General features: G+C 49.2%; 3 protein-coding genes and 1 long non-coding RNA gene across 7 annotated transcripts in view; 2 read left to right on the top strand and 2 right to left on the bottom strand.

Annotated features, from left to right (window-relative positions):
* Positions 1–59: 59 nt before the first annotated feature.
* On the bottom strand, positions 60–2,168 carry enkur (enkurin, TRPC channel interacting protein). The gene is made up of 6 exons (XM_037456646.2): positions 2,000–2,168; positions 1,702–1,800; positions 1,342–1,487; positions 1,025–1,248; positions 776–922; positions 60–575 (listed from the first exon to the last, which is right to left on the bottom strand). The coding sequence occupies exons 2-6, from the start codon at positions 1,779–1,781 to the stop codon at positions 402–404; spliced, it is 771 nt and encodes a 256-aa protein (XP_037312543.2). The 5' UTR covers positions 1,782–1,800; positions 2,000–2,168; the 3' UTR covers positions 60–401.
* A 157-nt stretch (positions 2,169–2,325) lies between these two features.
* LOC119198488 (threonine synthase-like 1) lies at positions 2,326–7,301 on the top strand. 2 transcript variants are annotated; one of them, XM_062559315.1, is made up of 3 exons: positions 2,326–2,622; positions 2,717–4,090; positions 4,676–7,301. In XM_062559315.1, the coding sequence occupies exons 1-3, from the start codon at positions 2,461–2,463 to the stop codon at positions 5,042–5,044; spliced, it is 1,905 nt and encodes a 634-aa protein (XP_062415299.1). In that variant the 5' UTR covers positions 2,326–2,460; the 3' UTR covers positions 5,045–7,301. The 2 variants fall into 2 exon arrangements, with proteins under 2 accessions (XP_062415299.1, XP_037311618.2); XM_037455721.2 differs by having other exon boundaries at positions 2,328–2,622; positions 4,278–6,583.
* Positions 7,302–8,981: 1,680 nt separating this feature from the next.
* Positions 8,982–12,534, bottom strand: LOC119198490 (uncharacterized). 2 transcript variants are annotated; one of them, XR_005114527.2, is made up of 3 exons: positions 12,434–12,534; positions 9,525–11,030; positions 8,982–9,314 (listed from the first exon to the last, which is right to left on the bottom strand). It is a non-coding gene; the product is annotated as an uncharacterized LOC119198490 (long non-coding RNA). The 2 variants fall into 2 exon arrangements; XR_005114528.2 differs by lacking the exon at positions 12,434–12,534 and adding an exon at positions 11,589–11,665.
* The window catches only part of gpr158a (G protein-coupled receptor 158a), a 52,868-nt gene continuing 39,224 nt past the window's right edge, over positions 11,594–25,237 (top strand). For both annotated transcript variants that reach the window (XM_037455720.2, XM_037455719.2), the window contains exons 1-2: positions 11,594–12,484; positions 16,888–16,993. In XM_037455720.2, coding sequence (XP_037311617.2) covers positions 11,640–12,484; positions 16,888–16,993 — 951 coding nt within the window. In that variant the 5' untranslated portion in view covers positions 11,594–11,639. The remainder of the gene's footprint in view (positions 12,485–16,887; positions 16,994–25,237) is intronic.

Raw genomic sequence — 25,237 nt, 5'->3', positions numbered from 1 at the left:
ACTTTTCTTCTTCATTGAAAAGGCAGGAAGGTGAAAAACAAGAAGGGATGGAGACACAATTGTTTTCAATTATCTGCCATTTAATATGAATGATCTCTAAGATGAATGGAGTCACACTTTTTCCTTTAAAATAAGAAAGAGTACAATAATACAATAGTGGTCAATCTAAAGACAGCAATAGTCCACTGTGAAATATCTTAAGACTAATAAACCAGTTAAAAATTAATTCATTACAGGAATAATTCCTAAATTTGCGGTTCACTGGGCTGTAGAGTTCTATCTTTGCTTCATTGTTCATGTGACAGAGAGAACATACGAGTGTAATTCTCCTTTTCTCGCGCTCATGTGACATTCGATTGGCGGTCTCAAGACACACGGCACATCTGATTGAATCCAGCACTTTATTTCCCAGGTATGTAGATGGTTTTGAACCTCTCAAAGAGCTGGATGTCGTCCTCCAGCTGCTTCATCGACACTTCCAGCTGAAGCCTGTGGGACTTCTTGGACTCGTTGTCGGCGACGAATGAGAGGCCCTGGTACTCCTGGTGCAGCTCATCCCAAGACTTCTTCAGACCCTGCACGGTGAACCCAGACAACATGATCAGCTCGGCGATGTTACTGCCAGGAAAAAAAGAACTTTCTCGCCCGTATCCAGGACCATGAGCAAGAAAGACTGGTCGGTACTTCATATTCAACCTCTTCATACTATTGTACTTTTTTTGGGTGCAATCCCACCAAACCGCTCCGGGTTCTGTTCCGGTTCTGTTGGGAGTACCTCGAGGGCGGCTCCTCGCTCCTCCTCAGTCAGGTGCTTCATGGCTCTCTTCTCCCTCTGTTCCTTCACTAGGGCGTCGTACTTCTCCTGAGCTCTCATCTCCTCTTCATGGAGCCGCTGCAGGTACTGGGGCACTTCTCCGTAATGCTGTGAATAGGAAGCGGACATAATGAAACATCAAATCCAGGTCCGCAGATTTCATCAATGGAAATCGATGTGTTCTTGTCTTTAATGGTGGAAAAGAAAAACCTTCTTCTTGATGTATTTGGGGACCAGTCCTGAGTTCTCAAGGAGCTGCTTGTGCCCCCCCCGGGTGTCCACACAGGCAGGCCGCGGCTTCATTGGCGCCGCTGTAGCTGTCTTTATGAAGTCTCTCTTGGTGCGAATGCCCATCGTGGGCTTGTCTGTCCTCGCAGGAACGGCAGGTTTCCTCACGGTGGAGGTGTGACGAGCCTCTTTTGAACCCTGTGTCTCTGAAAGCAAATAGAAACAATGAAGTTAAACAACACAACAACTGCACCGAGACGAACCCACGCGTTGTTTGAATAGTCTACAGGAGAACTCACTTTCGTGTAATTTGGGCTCTTTTGAACGCTTCTTGAGGTATCTCTCTGGGGAGGGGACTTCTACTTTTGCAGGTCCCATCGTCCTCATTGCATCCTTGGTTGCCTTTTCCTCAAGAAGAACTGTCGGTCTGTACTTGGACGTATACCTTCAAATAACGAGAAAAAATAGATAAGTAATATTTGTAACCAAATCCTAACACAAGTCACTACGCCCGTATGTTATAAATCACTGATACTCAAAATAAAATAGAATGTGAACACAATTTAGAAGAAGCCTAAAACTATACCAAACGTTACACTGCTGCTTACCAACTTTTTTGTTATCGTTATTTACGCTAAGCTAAGCTACAACAACGTTACCTCTGCGCTTTTTGAGAAGGAACCTCTTCCTTCGGAATCAGGTGGTAGACGCTCTCTGGTGGATTCAGAGGTTCCGACATCTTCGAAGGACTTTAAACACTAAAAATACACAAAAACTGAGGTAAAACCAGCGAGACTACCGTTAGCCAGCACCGGTGAATCGTGGGTTTGTTTGACAACACTCTACCGGGTTAGTTGCTAGGCAACCGCTGCAGCAAAAGCTGTATTTCCGGTCAGTTATAAAGTGATAAATTGGATGTGGTTGATTGGTCCATTATGTGAAGTACGCGGACTGTACCTTTGTTTACAGCACTCCGTTTTCATTAAACTATTTTGTATGTAACACACACACACACACACACACACACACACACACACAGCAGCGTTCACCTAAAGCAAATGTTTCAGGATGTCTTTAGCTATTTCTCTTCGTCTCTGATCATGTCGTGGACTATCAGAATATTAATATATTTCGAATCGCGCTTTCTGACTCTGCTCCCTGAAATCCAACTTTCTCAGGAGTCTTTGAATGCAGCACAAATATCACTTGCCACAGACGCGGGGCTGGTGGAGGGATTCGGTCGTAACAGCTGTAACCCTGTGGTTAGATTGCATGGTAAATAACACATTATTTAAAAAAGATATATATATGTATAATATAATATGTGTGTATTTTTTACAGTTTATTTAAGCAAGGTAAATCTGTTTTTGGCTTCTCGTCGAAGCCTCGTCCGTTTTGTCCCTCCGGGCTGGCCGTAGATGCGCACAGCGGCTGTGAGCGTGTGTCACAGCGCGACGTGCCGAACTAAAACCAACCGAGCTGTGCTGAAACTTTCAAGTACCGGAAACGCTGCGTTACGCGTTGAGTGTGTTACGCGAAGTCAAAGTGACCGCAGTCGCACACCATTGACGTCATACACGGTGGGTGCCTTCAAGCACCTTTTCTAATCACGACCAAGTATTATTTTTGAAACCAAAAGTGTAACAGCGTTTTAAAAGTCCCTGTTGTGAACAGGAGCAAAGCCAAGTCCCCTCAATGGGTTTGCTGGACGCTCTGAGAGCTGCGACATGTCGCCTGAGTCCGCTCTCGGCGCCCAGGTCGGGGCTCTCCACCAAGGCCTCACCACCGGGGGACCGGAACATCCTGCTCATGGGCGCTCCCGGCGCCGGGAAGACCACGGTGGGGAGGATAGTGGCCCACAGGCTGGGACTGCCCGCCGTCGACGTGGACGACGACGTCTTGGAGGCGGCGTGGAAGATGCCCGTGGCCGCCAAGCTGGCGGCGGTTGGCGGCGAGCGTTTCCTGGAGGAGGAAGGCCGGGCCCTGTGTAACTTCTCCGCCTCGGGGTGTGTCGTGTCCCTCACGGGCTCCAACCCTCTCCACGCCGCGGCCATGCGTCGCCTCAAAGAGTCCGGCGTGGTGGTCTACCTGGACGTGGACGGCGAAGACGTCATGCGGAGGCTCGCCGGGATGAAGGTGAACAGAATCGTGGGTCAGGAGGCCGGGGTGTCCATGCGGGACATCCTGCGCTACAGGAGGCAGTTTTATGAGAAATGGCTGGACGTGCGGGTGCTGTGCGGGGCGGGGGTCACGGCGGAGGAAGTGGCGGAGAAGGTGCTGAAGGCCGTCGCCAGGTACCGCGACCCCGCCGCGGAAACCTTCGCGTCGACCCGGAGCGACGGCGCGGCGCCGTCCGATGGAAGGAAGCGCTTCAGCGACGTGGTGATCGAGGGCCTGGCCGCGGACGGGGGCCTCTACGTCCCCAAAAGGGGCTTCCCCAAGATGGACGCCAGCGAGTGGCGGAGGCTGGTCGACATGTCGTACCCGGAGCGGGCGCTGGTGCTGCTGGAGCAGTGCATACACCCGTCGGACGTCTCCGCCCCGGAGCTCAGGAAGATGACCTTCGAGGCGTACGGGTCGAACTTCTCCAGCGAGGCCGTGGCGCCGGTCAAGCATCTCGTCGGCAACCAGTACGTCCAGGAGCTTTTCCACGGCCCCACCGCCTCGTTCAAAGACCTCGCCTTGCAGCTGATGCCCCGCCTCTTCGCCCACTGCCTCCCGCCGATGTGCAACTACCTGGTCCTGGTGGCCACCTCCGGGGACACGGGGAGCGCGGTGCTCAGCGGCTTCGGCGCCGCCGCAGCGCTCAGGACCGCGGTGCTGGTGTTCTTCCCCGAGGAAGGCGTGAGCGAGACCCAGAAGCACCAGATGACGAGCCGCGCGGAGGGCAACGCCAGGGCCGTTGGCGTGCTCGCCGACTTTGACTTCTGCCAGAGGAGCATCAAGAGGATGTTCGGCGAGTCGGGACTGACGGGGCACCTCGCCGCCGAGTACGGCACGGTCCTCAGCACCGCCAACTCCATCAACTGGGCGCGGCTACTGCCGCAGGTGGGGGCTGGTCACACAAAGAATCTCTTTCTATGATGACATAGGAAAGAGTTGATGGTGGAAATCACAGTGAGAGAAAAAGTTGCAATATTCAGGAAAACATATCTTTTTATTGCAGCATAATTCTCCTTTAATCTTTTGATTAAACACTTTCTGAAGGTTTGTTGGCGTTTTGTCCGCCCTGCAGGTGGTCTTCCACTCCTCAGCCTATCTGGATCTATGCAGAGACGGCGTCGTCAGGTTCGGGGACCCCATCGATGTCTGCATCCCTACGGGTAACTTTGGCAACGCCATGTCCGCCGTGTACGCCAAGCAGATGGGCGTCCCGATCAGAAAGGTCATCTGCGCGTCCAACCACAACCGCGTCGTCGCCGACTTCCTGGCCACGGGCGAGTACGACCCGCGGGGGCGACCTCTGGTGCCCTCCTGCTCCCCGGCTATCGACATCCTGACGTCCTCCAACCTGGAGAGGTTCGTCCACCACGTCTCGGGCGGCGACGGCGCCCTGGTCAAGGCGCTGTTCGCCGGCCTGGACGGGGGGCGGCGGCGGCGGCGCTTTCGGGTCTCCCGGGCCCTCCTCGGCAGGATGCAGCGGGAGGTGGCGGCCGGCTGGTGCTCCGAGGCCGACTGCTTGGCCGCCATGCGGGGCGTCCACGCGCAGACGGGCTACCTCATGGACCCGCACACCGCCGCGGCCAAGGCGGTGGCCGACGGGCTGCAGGACGGCTCCTGCCCCGCGGTGCTCTGCGCCACCGCCCACTACGGGAAGTTCGCTCCCGCCGCCTTCCAGGCCCTGCGGCTCCGGGACGTCCCGGAGGATCCCGCCGGGCAGCTGAGGCGCCTCGGGTCCACCGCGTCGGCGCCGGAGATGCACGGGGGCCTGATGCGATGCCTGGAGGCGACGGGCCGCAGGCCGCACGCCGTCCGTCGGGCGGATTACGGCGTGCTGGTTGAGGAGGTGGAGAGCATGATTCAGGACTCCTTCTTGAAAGTTGTGTAGGGTCACGTCCTCTTTCCGCCAATGGACGTGTCACTTTCGAGCTAATTCAAGAATTAATGGCACAATATTTCTGTAAAGGTGCAATATTTGAAGGAATGAACAAAGGGTCATAAAATGTATTGAAAACGTGTCATTTTAATCCGGCCTGCAGGATTAAGATAAAAAACAACAACCACACATTAAACTGTAATAGAGCTCTAAACTCGTTTTAAAGCTTATTGATTATGCAACATTTCCTTACATCATTAGCCAGAGCCCCGGCCCACTAGATGGGGATGTCTACCTCGGGGGCCACTGACGTGTGGAAACGCTTGTGGGGGGGGGGGGTAATAATTACCAGCCAAGTCTGAAGGTCAAATAATCGCGTAAATAGCTTTGCCGAATCAATATGTGCAGTCGGGGGGGAAAATCCTCTCGGAGATAATTCCACGCCGGTGCGCCGCGGTGTGACCGGACGGATTTGTGCCGCGTGATGATTGGCGTTTGATGATTGCATAACAAACGCTTTGTTTAAATCAAGCCTCTTTCTCATTACTCAAACTCTCCCCCCGCTGACGTGGTGGTTATGAGCGCTGCGCGCCGGGTCTCGCGGCGGCATTAAAACGCAGCTAATGATCGCAGCTCACGGCCCACTAATTGCCATCGGGAAGCTGCAGCATCTGGTCCACTCGTGGAATCGGAGTCCACTGAATCATTAGCTACCCGACTGAAGGTAGAAGGGTGGTTATTATTTCATTTAAAAAAAAAACACTTTTGAGCCACACCGCTTCCTCTCCTTCGTGAGCTTCTCGTCCACTAACGTTTAGGAACTTCTATTCTTGAATAAGACAGTAAAAGTTCTCCGCTGAGAGGAGCAGCTTGACCATGTGGGGAGATAATGCTTTGCAAAAAAAGCCCTTTTTATCCCAGGAAGTATACATTTTACATTATGCTCACATTTTGAGGTTAAGCTCTTATTTTCTGAGGAGGAACAGAAATATTTCCCTCATTTTTCCAACAACACATGCTAAGTTCCTTCAAAATAAACTTCTGTTTGTTTAGAGAAAGAACCACATTGCACTTGTTTGCCTGTCAGAAGACGCATCCCATAATACCAAGCACAGTTGGCCTGACTGTGATTTTCCACCATCCACAAGAGGAGAGGCGACTCCCGTCGCCATGGCGATCGGTGGACTCCCCAGAAGCAGGTGCAGCCTCTGCAGCGGGGAGGAGGACGACCTTTCGTACGTCTCCAGGATCACTCGTGACGGCAGTTGATTTCCCCTCATTTTGTAAATCCGTGGCGTCTTTTATTTTCCCGTTGGAGAGAACAACAACAACAACAACAACACGGCGAGCGACAAACAAACACAACACAGCAGCATCTTTGTCTCGGATGATCGGGGACGAGGATGTCAGTCTCTGTGGTTCCTCCTCCCGGAGTCGACATCAATCACAACTCCTCTCTTTCAATCGGCTTCGACGTTTCCCCCCCCCCCCCCCCCCGATCGCCCCTTTGACGCACTTGGGGCTCCATTCTTCCTCGCTTTTCCTTTTTGCCGTGCGGGAACACACGCGTCACGTGACTCACACGCTGGAGGCCTCCGCGGCGCCGACGCGGTGCCGCGTCTCTCCTCGCCTGCGTGTCTCTGGTTTGCTTCGCTGGGAGCTTTTGGCCTTATTAATCAAGCTGCTTGGCAGGTGAGTGTGAGGAAAGAGTGTGTGTGTGTGTGTGTGTGTGTAATGTGAAGGGAAAGCGAGAGCCAGCTGTTGCTCGGCACCCAGTGGCCCACGGCTGAGTGAGCACGGATAATTGCAGGTACCAGCTTGTTCCCATCTCCTCGATGTGGACCTGTGGCGTGATGGGGAGGAGGAAGAGGAACGCGTCGGGGAGGAAGAGCCGCTGAAGCGCATTGATTTCGAGCTTCTGCTTCTTGGCGTCCTCCTCTTTGTTCGTGCTTTTTATTAAGTGTTTGGCGTCACTTTGGTCTATTCAAGGTCTCCCTGCGAAAGGTGAAAACATGAAATATACTTTTAAATCATTTCTGCCAACTTTGATTTATCAAAAAATATATAGTATCACGTTTGTTGTCGTGGTTACAACAGGGTTTGCAGCCAGTTTAATTTCTTCTCATTCTCCACAGGTTGAAAGGACGGAACCGTTTTCTTTTATGTATTGTGGTACGTTTCAAAGTGAAGATATACTTTTGCCCATAATAAAAAAAAAATAGAAATGGCGTGTCCAACGCCAAGGTCTTGGAGAACGTCCAACGTCGGCAAATGCCTCTCACAAACCAGATCAGACAGTAAAGACTTCTTTGGTGTTTTTTTCCTAAACCTTTTCTGTCACTGCCAACTTGTGACAGGCATATTGTCATTTTTAATATCCCGAATCGAAAAACATCACCCAATTCAGAATTTGCATAATTCTTCATCTCAATGCTGCCAAAGTTCCAGAAAAATACAAAAGACTTGACTTTAATGCCCTTAAAGGGGAAATAAGGCCCTGCACAAGTCTGGTCCATTGGTTTCAGTGAAGCTGTTCCGTCCCACTTTGCGCTTTGAGTCCATTCTATTTCAGAGGCTTCTCCCCTGCTGCCAAGAACAAAACCCACGGGGGGGGAAGTGGGAATCTTTGTGTGCCTTGGCACCAAAAATCCTCACATTAATAAATGTTGGCATGAAATACTGGCACCGAACGTGGGTTCTGAAGTGGAGGTAAAACACTCTCCCACCGCTGCACAGACTATGACTCGAGTCCTTGGCAGCGTCGGGCTTTTTTTTTTTTTTGTCGTTTCCCCGACTGTGAGCTTTGTAGCGGGAAGTGAGGGAAGTCAGAATGTAAGAGGATGACATGTTGTGATATATAGCAGTGTGAGCCTCGGCTATGGCTGATTTAGTCGTGTTTGTACTTCACGTGTTGTGTTTGTTTACAGTTGCACACACAATATTGAGTTGACTGGATAGCAATCTTTAACAGTAGAAATGGATATTCTGTTGCATCAACCTTACATTTCAATTTCATGTGCAATATTATTTTTATTAAACTTTGTGCTATATAGCGTTTTACAACTCCTCAGCATCATTGACGACGGGGTTTGTGACCTTATGACCTTTCTTCATGAAATGGCACAGGTAGTATTCAGATGTGATTTGGTGTTCTTCTGTGATCAGTGTTCTCTTCTTTCTTCTCCGCCTCGCGTTGATTGTGAATTAATTTGCATCGCAGAGGGGTCGCCGGCGTCTGGTCCGCTGCTTGCAGACGCACCGAAAAGACAAGGCGAACAAAAGCACCTCCTCGAAAGCGGCCACGGCTAACGGACGCCTCCGTCAGGAGACGGAGGAATCAACGACCCCGCCGTGGATCGGTGTGGAATGAGACGTGAGCGCGGGGTCTCGGGGGGAAATCGGCGGCGCCTCGATTGATGGACGACTGACGGGGGGGGTCAGCCGCCCGGGCCTCGGAGGTGTGAGACTGGCCCGCAAGGACCACAAAAGGGCCTTTTTTTTATGACCCGAGAAGTGTGATTATTGAAGACATTTAAGCTTCCAAAAATCTCCTTAGCTCGTGTTGACCACAGACCTTACTTCATCCAACCAAAAACAAACACTAAGTGAGGGACCCTGAAGGGCATAAACGCTCCATTTGTTTGTGGCTTTTAAGTCTCGTATTTAAGTAGAGTATTTAAGTTTACTGTCTATTGAGGTGCTTCCTAATTTAATTTTTTACAGAAAATCTGAATTAATACAACCTTATAGATGACAAAGAACCTCTCAAAATGCTTAAATAGTAGATATAGCAATAAACATACATATTTAAGTTATTCATTTTAAACTAATAGTTATTTTTGGATACAAGGTAATGTAATAACGCTTCATAAAAAGGTTAACTACCTCCCATCATCTGTTAAAATACAATTAGTTATAAATAAATCTGGTTTATTAAAATTCACTGCTTCTTCGTAGACAAGATACATCCAAACGTGTCTTTGGTGGAGTACGTTGACAACGTCCACAAAGCTGAAAGTCCAATACCATCAGCAGAGGGAAAACGCAACTACACCACAGCAAGGAGACGCTCTGCCTTCTTAAAGACACTCTAACTTCACAATCCGGGTATCTACTGAGGTATTTCACGTCGTTTGTGTCTTGAGACGACGGGCCCGGAGGAATCCACGCGGCCTCCGTCAGGTACCTCGACAGCGTGCGATGGCTGCAGACATCAGACCCTCCACAATAACAAACCTGTCAAGTACAGCAGGAAAAAAAAGAGAAACTAATTTTTTCCCCATTTGGTAGTCATACATTTTAAATGCCACATTATTCAAAACTGCACGTAATTAAGCTGATCCGCGGTTCCTCGACTCCAGGAATCGGCGCTGATGACATGTCGTACGTCTCCGACTGGCAGCACATTAACATTAAGAAGCCGGCGCGCATGCAGATGGTTCACACCTGAAAAAGGAGGTGCCATGTCCACCTTCGTCACTGTCACCATCCCCGCGACTGATGTTCTGTATTTCTTTCATTTCCATCTGTGCAGCATTCGCATAGCAACAACATGGACAGAGAGACCAGAGGGAATCCAGTTCGGTTAAGGGAAGGACAATGATTGGAATGTAATTGGGACGTTAATCTCATTTTGGACAGATTAATGCTTCGGTTTTCGCTCAATTTAATGGTTAAAATAAATATTTTTTGCAGAGAAATCCCTTCCGTTGGCTCTTCAACAGGAAAGATGGAGTATTTTATCCATGCTGCATCTAACTAATGAACCCAGAGGCTCAAAGACAGTCAGTAAAGCTGATGTGTTTAAAACCACAAAGACTCCTTCTTCTTCTCGCCGGTCGTGACGTCCAGGACGTCTCGGAGGTCGACTCTGGGCTCCGTCGCCCTCCGTCATGCCTGTCGTCCTCGCCCTCCACCCAGGACGAGATGCCTCTCGCCCACGCGGCGTAACGTGACATGCCCTTAAACCCAGGAGGGAGAGAGAGAGAGAGAGAGAGAGAGAGAGAGAGGAGTGCAGGTTTATGCAGAATATTTGAGTCAAAACTGAATACTGAGTAATTGAATGAAACGTTTGACCTGTAATCTTCTATATTGTGTTGATATTGTGAGTTTTAACTCACACTAATCATTTTGGGCTCTGGCTCAATGATCAAAAGGGAAAAATAGGTGATGTCCCCTTTACTTCTATGATTTGAATGATGTTAACTGATTTGATGTTCTTTTTTTTGTTCACTGCCCATCTAATTACACTCAAACAGTCTAATAAAGCACATTGTCTTTCATTCTTAAATTCCACTTGCTGTTCTGCCCACGACCATGAAAACATAATATTGTAGATAAATACAGATGTTTCCATAACAAGTATATTGGCTGTGGGGTTTTCTCAGATGTTGAGCCATTGCCACATTTCATCTGACAAGCAATAAACTGTGGCCACAACTTTCTTGTACTTTTTGGCAGAGCAGTGTTGCGTAGAGCCGTATTTAACAGAGGTAATTTGGTGGGGGATTGAGTATAGCTGAATGATATTAGTAATATTGGCCCCCGATAATAATAATGGCTCCCGTAGGCTCTAAGTAATGAATAAATATGTCGAGTAAACATAAATAAATGATGGATTACATCAGGTGTTTGTCTTCATGCACAAATAGGTGGCAACATCCCCACATTATTCTCAGTGAATTTTGTTTTCAAAATATATTTCACACATTTTACAATTAAAGTGGATGTAATTAATCTTGTTTTTTTTCTCTCCTCACTGATCAAGAGTAAACAAACGACTCTGGAACGCCAACGTGAGAACAAATCTCTGCCTACTGAAGGATCATGTTTTCAGCACCTGGACAGCTCCCTCGCCGCGCGGCTTCTGGGGGGCGTGGCTCTCACTCAACGGAAGAGGGCGGAGCGCGTCTCCGTCATCCAAAGCGAGAAGCTCGCTGACTCGGTGCCTTCCTAAGAAAACATATAAACATCATAATAACCTGCCCACTTTAAGCCTCCCCCCCCCCATCCTCTTAGGTCTGATTCAGTCTGTGTAGCCCGCGCGCAGAGGGAGGACGTCCACGGCACAGCACAGCCAAGCAGAGAGAGAGAGAGAGAGAGGGAGAGAGGGAGAGAGAGAGAGGCTGGGGGGAGGAAGGAGGGGGGGGGGGGAGCTGCAAGCGGATGCTCAACATCAACAAGCGGTATGAGGCATCGGTAAGGAAGAAGACGGGATTGAGCGAGGGCAGAGACGGAGGTTTCTTCAGGTTTCCTCCTCCCTCCTCCTCCTCCTCCCTCCTCTTCCTCCCTCCTCCTCCTCTGCTTTCACGGATTCCAGCATCAGAGGCGTGGAGCGCGCAAGAACACCACAAGTGGCGAAGCGATGCTTTAGCGGAGCAATTTCTTAGTTTAAAAAAGGAGAAGATTTTTAAAAATATTTTCTTCTCCAGCACGCCCGCCCATCGACACCGTAATCCCGATCATCAGCCCCCCCCTCCCCTCCCCCCTCTCACCCCCTCACCCCCTCACCCCTTGAACATCTGCGGACCCTTTTTTTGATGAGAGTCATCTCCGGGGGAGATGGCTGTTTTCCGGCTGTCGCTGCTGCTGCAGGTGGGCTTCGTGATCGGATCGATCCCCGCCCACGCGGAATGGACAGCGCGCGGGGAAGGAGACGCCGGCGCACGGGGGCTGATCCGCGGCGCGCCTGAGCATCCTCCCGGGGAGACGGCGAGGGGGACACAGGAGCGCCTCCCCCGGGTGGTCACGGCGTTTCTGCACACCGGGGACTCGACCACCTTGAAGCAGGCCAACTGCTCGCGGAGGTACGAGCTCACCTCCCTGCGGGGGGGTCCGCGAGGCACCCCCCCGCATCCCTCCGTGAGCAGCGTGCTGGACGCCGTGCTGCACGCCACAAACTTCCTCAACGTGATCCTGCAAGCCAACAGGTCCAGGGAGCAGAGCCTGCGGCGCGACATCGAGTGGTACCGTGCCTTGGTCCGGAGCGTGCTGGAGGGCGACGCCAGGATCCACCGGGCGGTCGTGGCTTTTAGCCCGGAGTCCTCCTCCGCGGCGGGGGCCCCCTCGGTGCTTCTCCAAGCCACCAGGGCCAGCGGGGAGATCGTCCTCCAGGACCTCTCCGGCGCGGCGCACCGCCACCTGCACAACCGCACGGTGGACACGGAGTGGTACCACGCGGTCAAGGACAGGAAGAAGCCCGGCTCCCATAAGAGGGTGCTGAGCCGAGACTTCGGGTCACCCGACACTTCTTCCAAAAGACGCGAGAGTTTTATCCCGGAGAAGACGCACGTCAAGTGGTCCGTGCCCTACCTGGAGTGTGAAAATGGGAATTTTGTCCCCCGCTGGCTTCTCACCTTATCGGCTGCCTTCTACGGCCTGAAGCCCAACCTGGTTCCGGAATTCAGGTAGGCAGCCCGGACCGTGACGCTCATAGCAGGAGCAGCTGGTAAACAACTTAAAAGTCCTCCTTTCCTTGTGTTATAAGGTGTGTGTGAGACAGAATAATGTCACGGTACACTCCCCCTCCTCCCTATCCAGAGAAACGCTGGCGTCCCCCTGTTAAAACCGAGGAGGAGGAGGGGGGGGGGTTCTTCCCTCTTCCAGTCTGACAAAGGTTGCTAAAAATAGCCCTGATGTTACTGGATGCAGCAGTGGTGGAAACCTCTGGCTACAGGCCCCATAATTCATACATCTATCAAAATAGCTCTCAGCTCCATGCCTTACTACTCAGGAAATCGTGCATGCCCTTTGCTTTTTTTTTTTTAAAGTGGCACGGCAGATGGAGTAATGATGAAACATGTCTGATGTTTGGGTGTCCTGAAGCCACCCGTGTAACGTGCCACGTCCGTGCCCCCGCCATGCCGTGCATGCCATGCGTGTAGGGAAGTGTTAAAGCTCCACATGTGATCCAACGTCCTTCCTGATGAATACTGAATCCTGACCGCTGCCTCAGATGAATCTTTAATTGATAAGCTGGAGTCGCTCACAGGGGCATTTACGGATTGCAATTGAGTCCAAACCTGCGGTGAGTGCAGGCGGCTGTGGCAGCTACCTCGGGGTAGCTTTGATTTTCCCAAATCATGTTGCCCCCCCCCCGCCCCCACCCCATCATGAATATGTTATCTTTATATCGTGACACCTCGTAGCATTAGTGCTAACCCAGTCCGGGAGTCTTAGACCAAGGTTTTACCAGAATACATTTCAACGTTTTTCTCCCGTCTTAGCACTTCATGCTAAGGTACGCTAACAGATTCTTAGGTTCACCTTAAGATTTTGGCCAATAGATCCCCCTGTCGTGTCGCTCTTCACATTTTCTTCGTTTTAACAAAAGATAACAACAGACCAGCTGGCTTTAAGACCGGCGGCGCTCATATCAAAGAATGCCGCTCATCCTCCCCATGCTTCACCTCGCTGCCCAATAAGAAACCGGAGAGGAGGTGAATACACAATCAATACAACAAGGGATTAATAATGGAAGATGTAGAACATCAACCCCGCATGGGCCACCTTGATTCACCTCTTCTGCTGCTTCAGTCACTTCCTGTTCGGACTGATGATGTAAGCAGCCTTCAGACTTGTTTTATAATGTCCAATAATACTTTGTGTGTGGACATGTGCTCGCCAAAGATCGGCCTGTTTGTTTGCGTGGAGGTGTAAAGAAGTCGCACCCTCTCGCTCGTGGGCTCCTGTCTTCTTCTTCAACCGTCCTAATTGGCAGATCACTCTGCAGCTTCTGGAGACACAAGGAAAGCAACTCGTTTGAACCGACAGGCAAAGCAGGGAACGCCCAGAAGAGGAAGCTCACCTTTACTGAAACAGCCTCGAGGCTCAAGTTCAAGCAGTTTTCTAATTAGACGGCAGGACGGCCTTCATCTACGCTCGGCGGCTCAGCGCCCCGTTTTGCAGCACAGGCAGCTCAAGTGTGGGCATCCTGACTGCGGGGGGGAGGAGGGGGGGGGCTCGAGCTTCAGGAGAAAACATCCGTTTCCACGAAGCCCATCGAGACAACCGACGGGCGGGATAACCCCACAACGCCCGAGGCCCGAACACCACGATGCGTGACGGTGAAGCTGGGCTGAAAGGGCAGGAGAGGAGAGATAAAAACGGCCTTCAAGAAGAAAGTGAGCCGAGTGCTCCTTACCCGATGAAGATGCGAGAACGTTGAGGTCCTGCGTTCCACCGGGGAGTGAAACCTGAAGATCCCGAGCCGCTCCTCCCCCCCCCCCGCCGCCGACGTCACTGGGACTCGGCTGCTCGGAGAGGGCGGCCTGTCAGTACGGCGCCCTCGGCGGCTAAATGTCGACGCCGCGGAAAAAAGCGGCCTCCTCGCCTCGCTGGGAGGAGACACTCTTTTCCTAATTATACCGCTAAGTAAAGGATAATCTCAGTGATTGTTATACGATTATAGTGATGTTATTTGGTCGCCTCTCCGAGGATTTAAAGCACTGGAGGTTTATCCTCAGCTAATCTGCAGTGCAGATTATAAGGGACTCATCAGATTGGGGGGCGGAGTGTTTTTTGGTTCGGTGGGGAAAAGTTATACGGCTAATTTCAGGTTGGGGATTTCTTTTTTGTGAGATGGCTTCAAAATATGTCTCTTTATGAATATATATTATAACAGTTAAAAGGGAGGTGGAAAGAAGACAAGTTCAACACTATTTTGCCGGTTTAAGACCAGCATTATTATTTTATTTAGATTTGTAAAAAATGTATCAACGTTTAAGAACATTATGGGATGATGAGGCTTAAAAATACCAAAGATAAAAGGCTTCTATTAAAAGCCGCAGTTGGTTGTACATCAGAAGGGACGGCGACGTGCTCTGGAGGAACGCCGGCGCGCCCCAGTTCACCTGGGCGTGCCTTTTCCAGTCCTTCCTTGACAAAGCCGCGGCCCGAGCATTAGCGCAGCGTGAGAAAGACCGGAGGCCCCTGCTGGCATGGGATGCTCCTCTCTTCACCGCCGTGGCCCCCGTGGCCCCCGTCGCGAAGGACGGTCGGATGAAAGGAGAGAGCACTCTCTCCATTATCTCCTGCTCGCTGCGATGGTCCCGTCTTCGTCCCCCCCGAGGGCCTCGACGGGCCACCGTGATGCTTCTGCTTCACTTATCTTATCTCTGCCTCTCTGTAGTCACCACCCAGTCGTCTCCTCGGCTGTGTACGGCCACTTCGTTTTGGAGGCGGAAGATTGTGAGTGGAAATAAAGACTCAAAATCGAACCTATTACATTCGTTGGAACGAGCAAAACCCAAAGAAATGTTCATGTTTGAGCTGACGGGGGACACGTGGACACGTTGACGCGTCCTGTTCCCTCCCTTTATTACATGAAACGGAGGTAATTCCTCAGCAAAACAACCAGCGTTGCAGAAGGCAGGGGGGGAGGGGGAGGGGTGTGTGTGTGTGTGTGTGTGTGAGGGGGGGGGAGGCAGTTTAAACCAAGGCAGGAGGACTGGAGCAGCAGTTATTAATAACAGCAGTACAGGCAGGGAGGGCGTTGCACTCAGCTGGTGTCCCCTGGGAGCCGGTTACCTGGAACCGGCTCTTACACCTGGAGAGCCTGCCGCACCAGCAGTGTGTGTGTGTGTGTGTGTGTGTGTGAGTATTGTCCATACGTGAGAGCTATAAATGGAGGAAGAAAAGCGGGCAACGTAGCCGAGACCTTTACACTATCAAAGATTGAGTGTCATTTTTTAAATTTGATTGGAATATGAAATCACTGAAGGTCTTCAAACCTCTGATTCCACCCGTTTATTGGTTCAGTTTTCATTATTTTAAGATGTAAGTGTAGGTCATAAGGACGCGTCTGTTTCAAAAGTGAGTGATGGGTGGTACCGTGGGACAAAGCCATAGCAGTGTTGCTACGGTTACCTGGATCAGAGTTAGAGTTACCCGGATCCCGACTGGAACAATATCTACGCCGTCTCCTGATGCGGTTTGGACGGACACCTGACAGCCAATCAGAAACAAGGGTTTTCCATTTTGATAATAGCAAAGCAAAGTGTAAAATACCCATTCTGTGAGTTATTTAACCCACCTGTGTGGTTTGGCTCCTCACATTGACATGTTGAGGCGTCCTGAGCTGGATCAGCTGTGAGCTTCGAACTGTCTCTTCTTTCCAATTACACTAAAATCGGAACTCTCTCCTCCCAAAAGCGTCAAAACACTGACAACACGCTCTGCCGCTTTCTGCCCAGCGTGATGTTCATCTGGTGTTAACATCCCTCAGTGTAATATCAGCGTTGTCTTTTTTAGTGGGCATCTCCTCCTTCAGTTTCATTTGCCAAAGCGACAGCGACACTAAATCAAAGCGTTTGACTTCACCCAGAGATGTTCCAATATAACGTCAGCACGTTGACGCCTTGCTTTGGACCAGTTGCGCGGAATCGACCCGTCCATGCTGAGATCTTTTGACGGTACATCGATGTCCACGCGAGCCCCTCAGCTGAGCAGGAGAAGGGGTTTCCAATTCCCAAAAGCACATTTGTCATTTGCATTGTAACCTTTTATGCTTGATGTGTGGTCGGAGGAAAGAAATCCATAGTTAACCTTACATTGATGTACATGAAGAGTCAAGTGTGTCCATAGTGCCATCGAGTCGGTTGTCATGATAAGTATGCAAAATAATATATGAGCATTTCTCATCTGCACTTTAAATCATGGATTTAATGGATCTGCACAGCCATTAATCACAGGATTACTTACCAACATCTCACCTAACATCAAACCGGGACCCGTAGTAGCATTCCTCCCTCTGCCCCCCCCCCCCCCCCCTCCCCACCAGCCGGGTTAACGCTGTCCTCCCGTCTTGCAGGGGCGTGGTGCGAGTGGACATCAATCTGCAGGATGTTGATATCGACCAGTGCTCCGCTGACGGATGGTTCGCCGGGACGCATCGATGCAACCTGACCACGATGGAGGTGAGTGTGCCCAGCGTGCGGCGTTAAGACGCAGCATCGATCCGCTCTGGGGGAAAAAAGTGAGGCGCGACGCGCTAAATGGATCCGACTCCTCTTTAATGTGACTGGAACAACCCCTTAACCAAACAATGGAGGCTGTACATAAAAAATGTCTATTTGAAACACCTCCTTTTCAGATAAGGAATTAGTCTGACTTATTTCCAGATCAATGTCATTTGCATTTATGTGTTCAGTTCAAATATACACGCGGTGTAGTGTGTGTGTCTGTCTGTTGAAACTGAATGAAAGGCTCGAGGGTCGGTTAATATGGACAAGAAGAAATATGTTTCATTTAAAAATGATGATGCTGATGGAGAGTTGGAAAACAAATAGCTCCACCATTTTTATCTTGAAGAAAAAATGGCCCTTCTGAAGGCCTCGGAACATGTGGGCGGAGAGGAAAACTCTGCTATTTTCATCCATCCTCATCCTCCATTTCAAATGGGAAAGCTGTCATTCATTTTTTTTATTTTTATTTTCATCCATGCAAGCGAGAATAGGTACAGGGATTCAACTGTACAGCAAGTAGTTTAAAGCAAAGAAAAGTGCGCCAAAAGTGCGCCTCAAAGCTGACCTCAGCCATACACACGTCATACTTTGTATTTTGGTATAGAAGTTATATCCAATTTTTTGATGTGTACTCCCAGGAAATCTACTTATTTAAATGCGTAAACAGGAGAGAGAGACCCACACGCGCGACTAAAACTGTGTGTTTCAATCAGGTTCACCCGTTCTGGCTGTAACCTTCTGTTTGCCGACTCGGTAGCGGTCGATGCCTCTTACCTGCCGGTTCAGCCTCATCATTAAGAGCAGTGGATCTTTGACGAGCCTCCTTCATAATGCATGTGATGTAATGGATCGGCCCTCTTTGAATAATTAATCCCTCTCTCTGTCTAGAGTACTTCCACCTTTCCGCGGACAGTCGATGGCAGAGAGTTTTGAGTGTGTGTCTGCGTGTGTGTGTGGGTGTGTGCTCTGGGGGCCTGTACCAGGAGAGAAATTCATTGTTACTGCTATATATTTTAGCTGGGGTTTGCAAAACACTGATCTCCGCGTGCTTACGCTGCAGAAGTGTGTCGGCGGCCAGGCTCACTGGCGGGCTGAGTAATGAAAGCTGGCGTGGACATTATGAAGCCTAACACCCGGCTTCCTGTTCCCAAAGCGCGCGGCCAGGTAAATCAGAGGGGACGTGGGAGGCGGAAGTCTTTCCTGCTATGAATAGAAGGCGCGGCGGCGGTGTAATCAAGTCTTGTAGGACGCCGTTTGTGTGTGTGTGGTGTAATGTGATGAGGAAAAAAAAAAAAACTCCTTTGTGAGGGATGGCCCGTATTTGCTAAACGGGGGGGATTCGTTTTGTTTTATTGCTGCATTTCTTCCCTGTGCGCGTGCGGCGCGTTGTCGTCTAATGGGTTTCTTTGGGGCCGTTTGAATAGAAAAGACGATCACTTCAGGCGGCGGCAGATCCACGTTGGGAGTGTTTTCTTTGTTATATTGGAGTGTTTAAGTGTTTCGTCGACGTAGGGACAAAATACAAAAAATACCCCCCTCCCCCCTTGCTTCTTAGCAGCAAGTGCCACCGTTCCACCAATTGAATTTGAATATAATGCAGTGGCTCCAGCCAGACACCTGCCCCCCCACACACACAGACAGACACACACACACACAACCTCCGATTCTGCCTCTCAGCAGAGGGAGAAAAAACGAAATGAGGTTCGGACTGTTGACAAGAAAAACACAATAAACACGACAGGAAGCGTTTGGTTATTTGAAGGCAGTGATTTTTAAAAAGAAATCCAACGGAGGGATTTCACCTTCGACTTGTTTTCTAACAGTGGTGCCACTGTGATGTCAGAGGTAATGGTTCTCCGGTCAGTGTTAGCTATGGGAACCTTCTAAATGAAGTATTTTAATTAGGAGAAAGACATCGGTGGCAGATCAATCAGAAGCTTGAGACAGATAGATGGAGAGGATAGGACAAAACAGCATACATAACATTACTATATTAAAAATAATATACCACTACGATACTGTTGTAAATTGGTATTTAAAAAAAACTGCAACAACATGTAGAGTATGCCGACGCTGCTGTCAGGGACAATATAATATGTATAAATATATATATATATATATAGCAATCAATTTGAGTGCAGACCACTCAAGAGCTAAAACTGTATTTTCCTTGATTAAGGACACAGAGCAGCTCTGATAAATGCCAATCACGACAAAGCCAGATGCATAAATTTAAAGCCCAGCAAAGACTTTCTAACCAAGATCTTGACTTGGCCCCCTGTTCAAAAAGGTGAGCGCGTGCTTCCCACCTCGCATCCCTCACTAATGGCACTTCCATTAGTGGGTTTTTTTCGTCTTTCTTCTAAAGTCTCACCCCCCCCCGCCGGTGACCTTTGCATGGGAGAACACGGCTGCGGACGATGATGAATGTTTTCGATCGATTAGCTTGTTGCTGGAAACACGTGGCGAGGGGCCCTCGGGGGCCGCGGCGCCGCGACCTGAACGAGCGGCTCAGCTGTCACGGCGAGCCCTCCTGGGTCCACGCTGCCTCTCGTCGACGGCTGCCTCGGAGGTTTATATACGCCGGGAATGGAAAAAAGCATTTTTAGAGGTAAAAATGTTGCTGACATAATGCCTGGATTTTCCAATCTAAAAACTCAATACATAGATTCAGCCAGAGCTGATTTGTGGTTTCTATGAGGTCTGGGGTGAACCAGTATGAGGTAACTACAGTCAACCCCTTTATATCTCTGCAGCTATTTGATGGATTGCCTGGTCTTTTCAAACATTTGTGGTCTCCAGAGGATGAAACCTTGGGTCTCATGAGACCCCATGAGATACAAAACACACAGGCTGGAAAAAATATATTTTCCCCTTCCAGATGAATTACAACATCTTTGGTGATAACCTGAATTTAATCAAAAGACATTGAGGGGTAACATTACAATTAATATAACATTACCAGCACCTACTAACATGAGCGTGGTGCGTTTGCTGAACTATTCGGTTGATTAAACATTTGGGATTCAAACTCTTGATGATTATTTTGGAAATTTCACTAATTCCGGCATGAAGGATTTGCAACCCAAGTCTGTTGTACACACGGTTTCTTTCCACCTCTCCCTGGCGCTTGTTCTTTCGCTGTTCCATCTCCTTCTGTGGAAATCACAGTTACAGCTTGACCTTGGTTTCACAAGGTCGCCCCGGTCCAGCCGGCTATCATCTCAATCACACGCTGATTTCCTCCGCTGCGCTCCTCGTGCTGCTGAATTAATAACACCATCAGTGTCAACACGACTGCTGCTCCCCTCCTGCTTTGTCTGCTCTCACCTTCTGTCGCTCCCGTTTCTGCAAACAGAACCGTGAACACGGCGCACACTTGTAGTTCTCCCTTGTAAGGACGTTATATTGACCTACATTCCCTCCCTGGAGGCTTTTTCTCAAGTCCCAACCATGAGCACGATATAATAAATAATGGATAGAGAGGTACCGGTCGCCATTTCTTTTTGCCCATTAGGATTTTTTCAAAGTCGGACCTTCTAATTTTCTTTGTAAGAGATAAAACAGGGAGGCTCTAGAGTCCAGACAAACCTTTTTACAACATTATTGGGATAATTAAATGTAGTGATGTCATTTTTCACTGCTTGAGCTATAGTAGAAGTTAAAAAGGTCATGATTACGTCTATGATATCAATTTTATATTATTAAAACTGAATTGGTATTTTTCCTTCCAAAACAACATTTTACAAGATCAGAACACGTCATGATAGCGGTAAAATTCAGCTTATCCCAATACTCATTCATACTGAATTGAATGCATCATAATGCAAACAAATGCAATCTCTCATAGCCTCAGCTGTTAGCTGCGTTATTAGCATTAGCAGTTAGCTGCGTTATTAGCATTAGCTGCGTTATGAGAATTAGCTATAAGCTAGGTTATGACTATTAGCTGTTAGCTCGTTTAGGAGCATTAGCTATTAGCTTGGTTATGATTATTAGCTATTAGCTCAGTTGTGATTATTAGCTGTTAGCTTGGTTACGAGCATTAGCTGTTAGCTCCGTTATGAACATTAGCTGTTAGCTGCGTTATGAGCATTAGCTGTACACTTTCTCTATTTAAGTGTGATTTGAACTAAACTGAAGGGTTTGTAGCTTTAGACGAACACCAGGCAGTGACCATTCCTGTCATCTATTGTTTCTGTGATTTACATCTAATGGTTCGTAATCTTTTCCTACAGCTGTCTACGACTTACAACAACTAAACAAAGGCCACGCATTGTATTGGCAGCTTTAGTAGCAAGTCCTTTATCTGCTCAGGAACAGCTCCATGAGAACAATCACACAGTTTCAATTACAAAGAGCCAATTACACTGGTTGGTTCATTGTTTTCAATTGATGAGATTCATTTAAAATACTTTGGAAATCGACTGAAATTCATTCATCAGTCTGTGTCAAAAATGAAGATTAATTTGCCATTGATGTGGCCTCATTTGCATGCAAAGGTTCTAGGGCCTTGCATTTTGTCCTATAGCCTGTCTTTTAGTCAGCAGCCTCAATTCTAATAGAAATTCCTCGTGGCGGATGTAAATCAAACATGAAAAATAAGAGCCTTTATTAACCGCTACATTACTTCAGAGTAGTGATGTATCCCAGAACACATACTGCAGCACGTACCCAGCTGCATACTCCGAGATAAAAATAGTGTGTCTTGGGAGTTCCCCTGCATTTAGAAAACATGGCGTCGCAGCAGGACAGGGATTCCCTCAAGGGAAGGGTATTAGTAGTTTCACACCATGGCCGCTGCCCTTTCAACCCGCGGATCCCGTTTCACAAACTCCAGCCATTCAAGGACCGTTTGGCTAGTCGGTAGCTAATTATTCAAGAGTGCTTGTTAAGAAGGAAATAGAATAATGCTTTGCATCAAAAAACGTAAGTGCACCCTTCGAAATGAGCTTTTCCTGTTGCCGGCCAAATTATGCAGCATTGCATTAGGTCAGAGAGCAACATCAGACTATTCAAAGCCTCGTAGATGAGGAGGATCCTTGATTTGATCGCAGCCAGTGAAATGAGATCCAAACTCGGCCGATGTGAGAGCGATGTGAGGCCTCATTGAGTTTTATTGTATGTATATTTTTGGTCGGGTATTAACTGGTCGATAGGCTTCTTGGTTTTGGCAGCGACAAAGATAATTATAGTAGTCGAAGGGAGAGGAAACAAAATCACGGAAAACCCATTTACTACTGCTGGTAAGATGAAAAAATCTTGTCTCTTGGTGGCCGGTGACGTTTGTAGAGACCTGGTCCGGAACGAATACCGCGACTTGAGTTTTGCTGCGACTTAATTAAAGAAAGCGGTCAAGAGACCAGGACTTTGAATTACAATTCAACCCAAAGACTTGGAAATAGGAGAATGGCAGGATGAGTTCAATCCCACTTTGGAATTCCGCTTCTCCTTGGGGATTAAAAAGTCGAGGTTGAGGGCCCGTTGGCCCTCACGCGGCGGGAGGAGAGATCACAGGATCATTCCGGGTTTTAACTCTCTCTCTCTTAACCACCGGGGGCCGTCAGCAGTGCAGCACTTCTTTAACCACTGCCCCTCTAATTGGCTCCGCGGATAATGCTGGAACTTTGAATTCACACGGAAGCACTTTGAAGACTGGAGTACACTCGTCCCCCCCGGGCGCCGTCGTACATTCGCCGCGCCCTCACCGCAAAACCGAGACAGAAAGCAAACACTCAGTCCGGGGAGGATTGGAAGAAAGGGAAAAAATCGGAAGGGAGAGGTAACATTTGTCTATGGACCCATGAGATTGGATGTGAAATGATTACAGCTTTATGGTAACCGGCTGAGTGAGAGAGAGGAAAACTATTTTCTTTTTATACCCGCCGCTTCCCTTTCCTACAGTTTAGGTCCGATTGAACTTGTCGCACAACCAGAACTCTGCACTGAGCCTCAATGAATGAAAGAAAATCAGCATTTATCACCACTTAGGTAATTCCGTGCATGGCTAAGCGAGAGGAACCCAGATGTCCAGGCACCCTGTGCTCCTCCTTCCCGTTCGGGGATGTACAATCCCTCCAGCGTGCTCGGGTTCTCCTCCCAACAGGGGAGTCCCTCCACAGGGAGGCATCAAGGACGATAAGATGCTCCTGACATTTGGGTTCCTTTCAACGCGAAAGATCAGGGCTTCTAGTCTGAAACGTCTCTCCGAAGGGCTGTCGCGGTCACCGTTAGAGTAGGGGTGAAGTGTCGGTTGAGTCGGACGGCAGCGATTCGTGCTCGATGTCCCCAGAGCTAGAGCCTGACATTCCTGTGCATTTTGCCGTGCGTGCAATGGAGCAAACATGCACCCGGATGAGCTTGTGGCTTGCGTAAGATGTGAACGCGATGACGACCGCAGTATCCCAGTGGAGTCCGCTGCGTGTTTACCAGCCTCAGTCTGATGGCAGCGCTGCGCTCCCTCTAGGCCCCGGGTGTTTATCTCGCTGGTGTTAAAGCCTCTGGTCTTTGGACCGCACCCAAACGAAATGAGGCCTCGTTGTCCGTCCGGGCCGACTCGGCCCCGGCTAACTTCCTCCGCTTGACCTCGTTTAGAGGCCCGGCTGCCCCGGCAGCACAGAGACACGGCCGGCCAGCTCTCAGCAGCGGCTCTCTGTGTGAGTCCCAGTTGGACTTACGCACAGGCTTGAAACCCGCGGCCCAGCGCCAACTGACTTATCCCAGTCCATGCCCAACAGCGACAGCATCTCTTCTTTTGGGGGGGCGGGGGAGGGATGAGGTCGGCCAGAGGCAAAATTATTGATGTTGAAACCCATTGTTCTTTCCTTTAGCTGTAGCTTTTGCTCTCTCATTTATCAGGCTCCACAGAACCACACTGAACATGAACCAATTAATCACGAGCATTAAGTGACTGTTCTCTAGATCTTTTGATCTTTTAGAGCCAACGCTGTATAATTTCCCCCGTGCCGTGTACATGGCACATACGTGCCAGCTCAGTAACAACTGCACTGGATGAGCCGAGTGAATCGCCCTCCAGCCAAGTCTTCTCTTTCAAAACCCCCCTTTATGTGCATCTGATCATTCAGTCCGTAATTATCGGATGATGAGCTTTCCTCTGGGTTTACGTTGTGCTCTGTAGTATCGTTGCAAATATCTACAGAGACCTATTAGTGGTTGATTTGGCAGCGTGCTATAGACCGGAAGAGCGTGGGCTCATCTTAAACCGAGTCCTCGGCAGGCCTTAATTGGCGGAATTGAGCAAGTTCCTGGTTTCCTGGTCAGGTGGAAGACAACTGGCCTCTGCATTAATTAGTGCTGTACTCTTGTTGCTGGGTTTTATTCCCCCGCTGTGTGTTTGTGTACATCTGTTTGCAGGGAGTGGAATGCGATGATGTGCAGAGGATATGCAATTACAGAGAATGTACAGTCCTGGGTTCATAATCTTCATTGTCTTTTTAGCACCAGCGTTGATCGTGCTGAAGTACGCTTGAAACAAAACATTGCGTACCGCCGTCATGTTAGAAAATGTCCGTAATGCCGTTTCTGCAATTCTGTCCCGTTTCACTGATCAAAGGGAACAGAACTTGTGACCCAGGCATGAGCGTGTGAGAGGACCCAGGACTCTTTGTGAAAGGGATGATTCCCTTTTTTGTGTGAGCGTAAGCGATGTGCTGACAAATCCTTTTTGTGTAACGGCCTCCGCCTCCCAAGGGCACTCCAGTCCTTCCCCAGAGGAGATGGGTGGGGTCGAGGTCAGAGCTCTGCAGGGTGGTCATGTTCTCCCACGCAAAACTTTAGAGAACCAGTTCTCAGAGGAACCCGTCGCTGTACCGGATTTGTGTTCGGCCCGGTAGACGATCTCAGGGGTCATGAGGTCCTTTAGCTTTCATTGACCACCAGAGTCGGTAGAGAACCAGTTTTCATTTACAATTATTGTCCAAAAAGGCAGCGACAGGAGGCACTTTTAGACCAAATGAAATAATGATGCTAGTAAGAAACAGTAGATATTTACATTACATTACAGGTCATTTAGCTGACGCTTTTATCCAAAACGACTTGACATTGCAATTTTAACCCATGTTTTTTTACATTTATTTACTAGAGCATAACATTGTTTCTGTTGCCTCTGGTATGCATTTGGCTTTAAGATTTAACCGAGACAATGTAGGCTGAATATATATTCATGCATAGTGTTAA

The sequence above is a fragment of the Pungitius pungitius genome, chromosome 19 (assembly GCF_949316345.1).
Source record: "Pungitius pungitius chromosome 19, fPunPun2.1, whole genome shotgun sequence".
In the NCBI taxonomy this organism is placed as follows: Eukaryota; Metazoa; Chordata; class Actinopteri; order Perciformes; family Gasterosteidae; genus Pungitius; species Pungitius pungitius.
The sequence above is the reverse complement of the archived record's forward strand: the minus strand, read 5'-3'. Positions and strand labels throughout refer to the sequence as shown.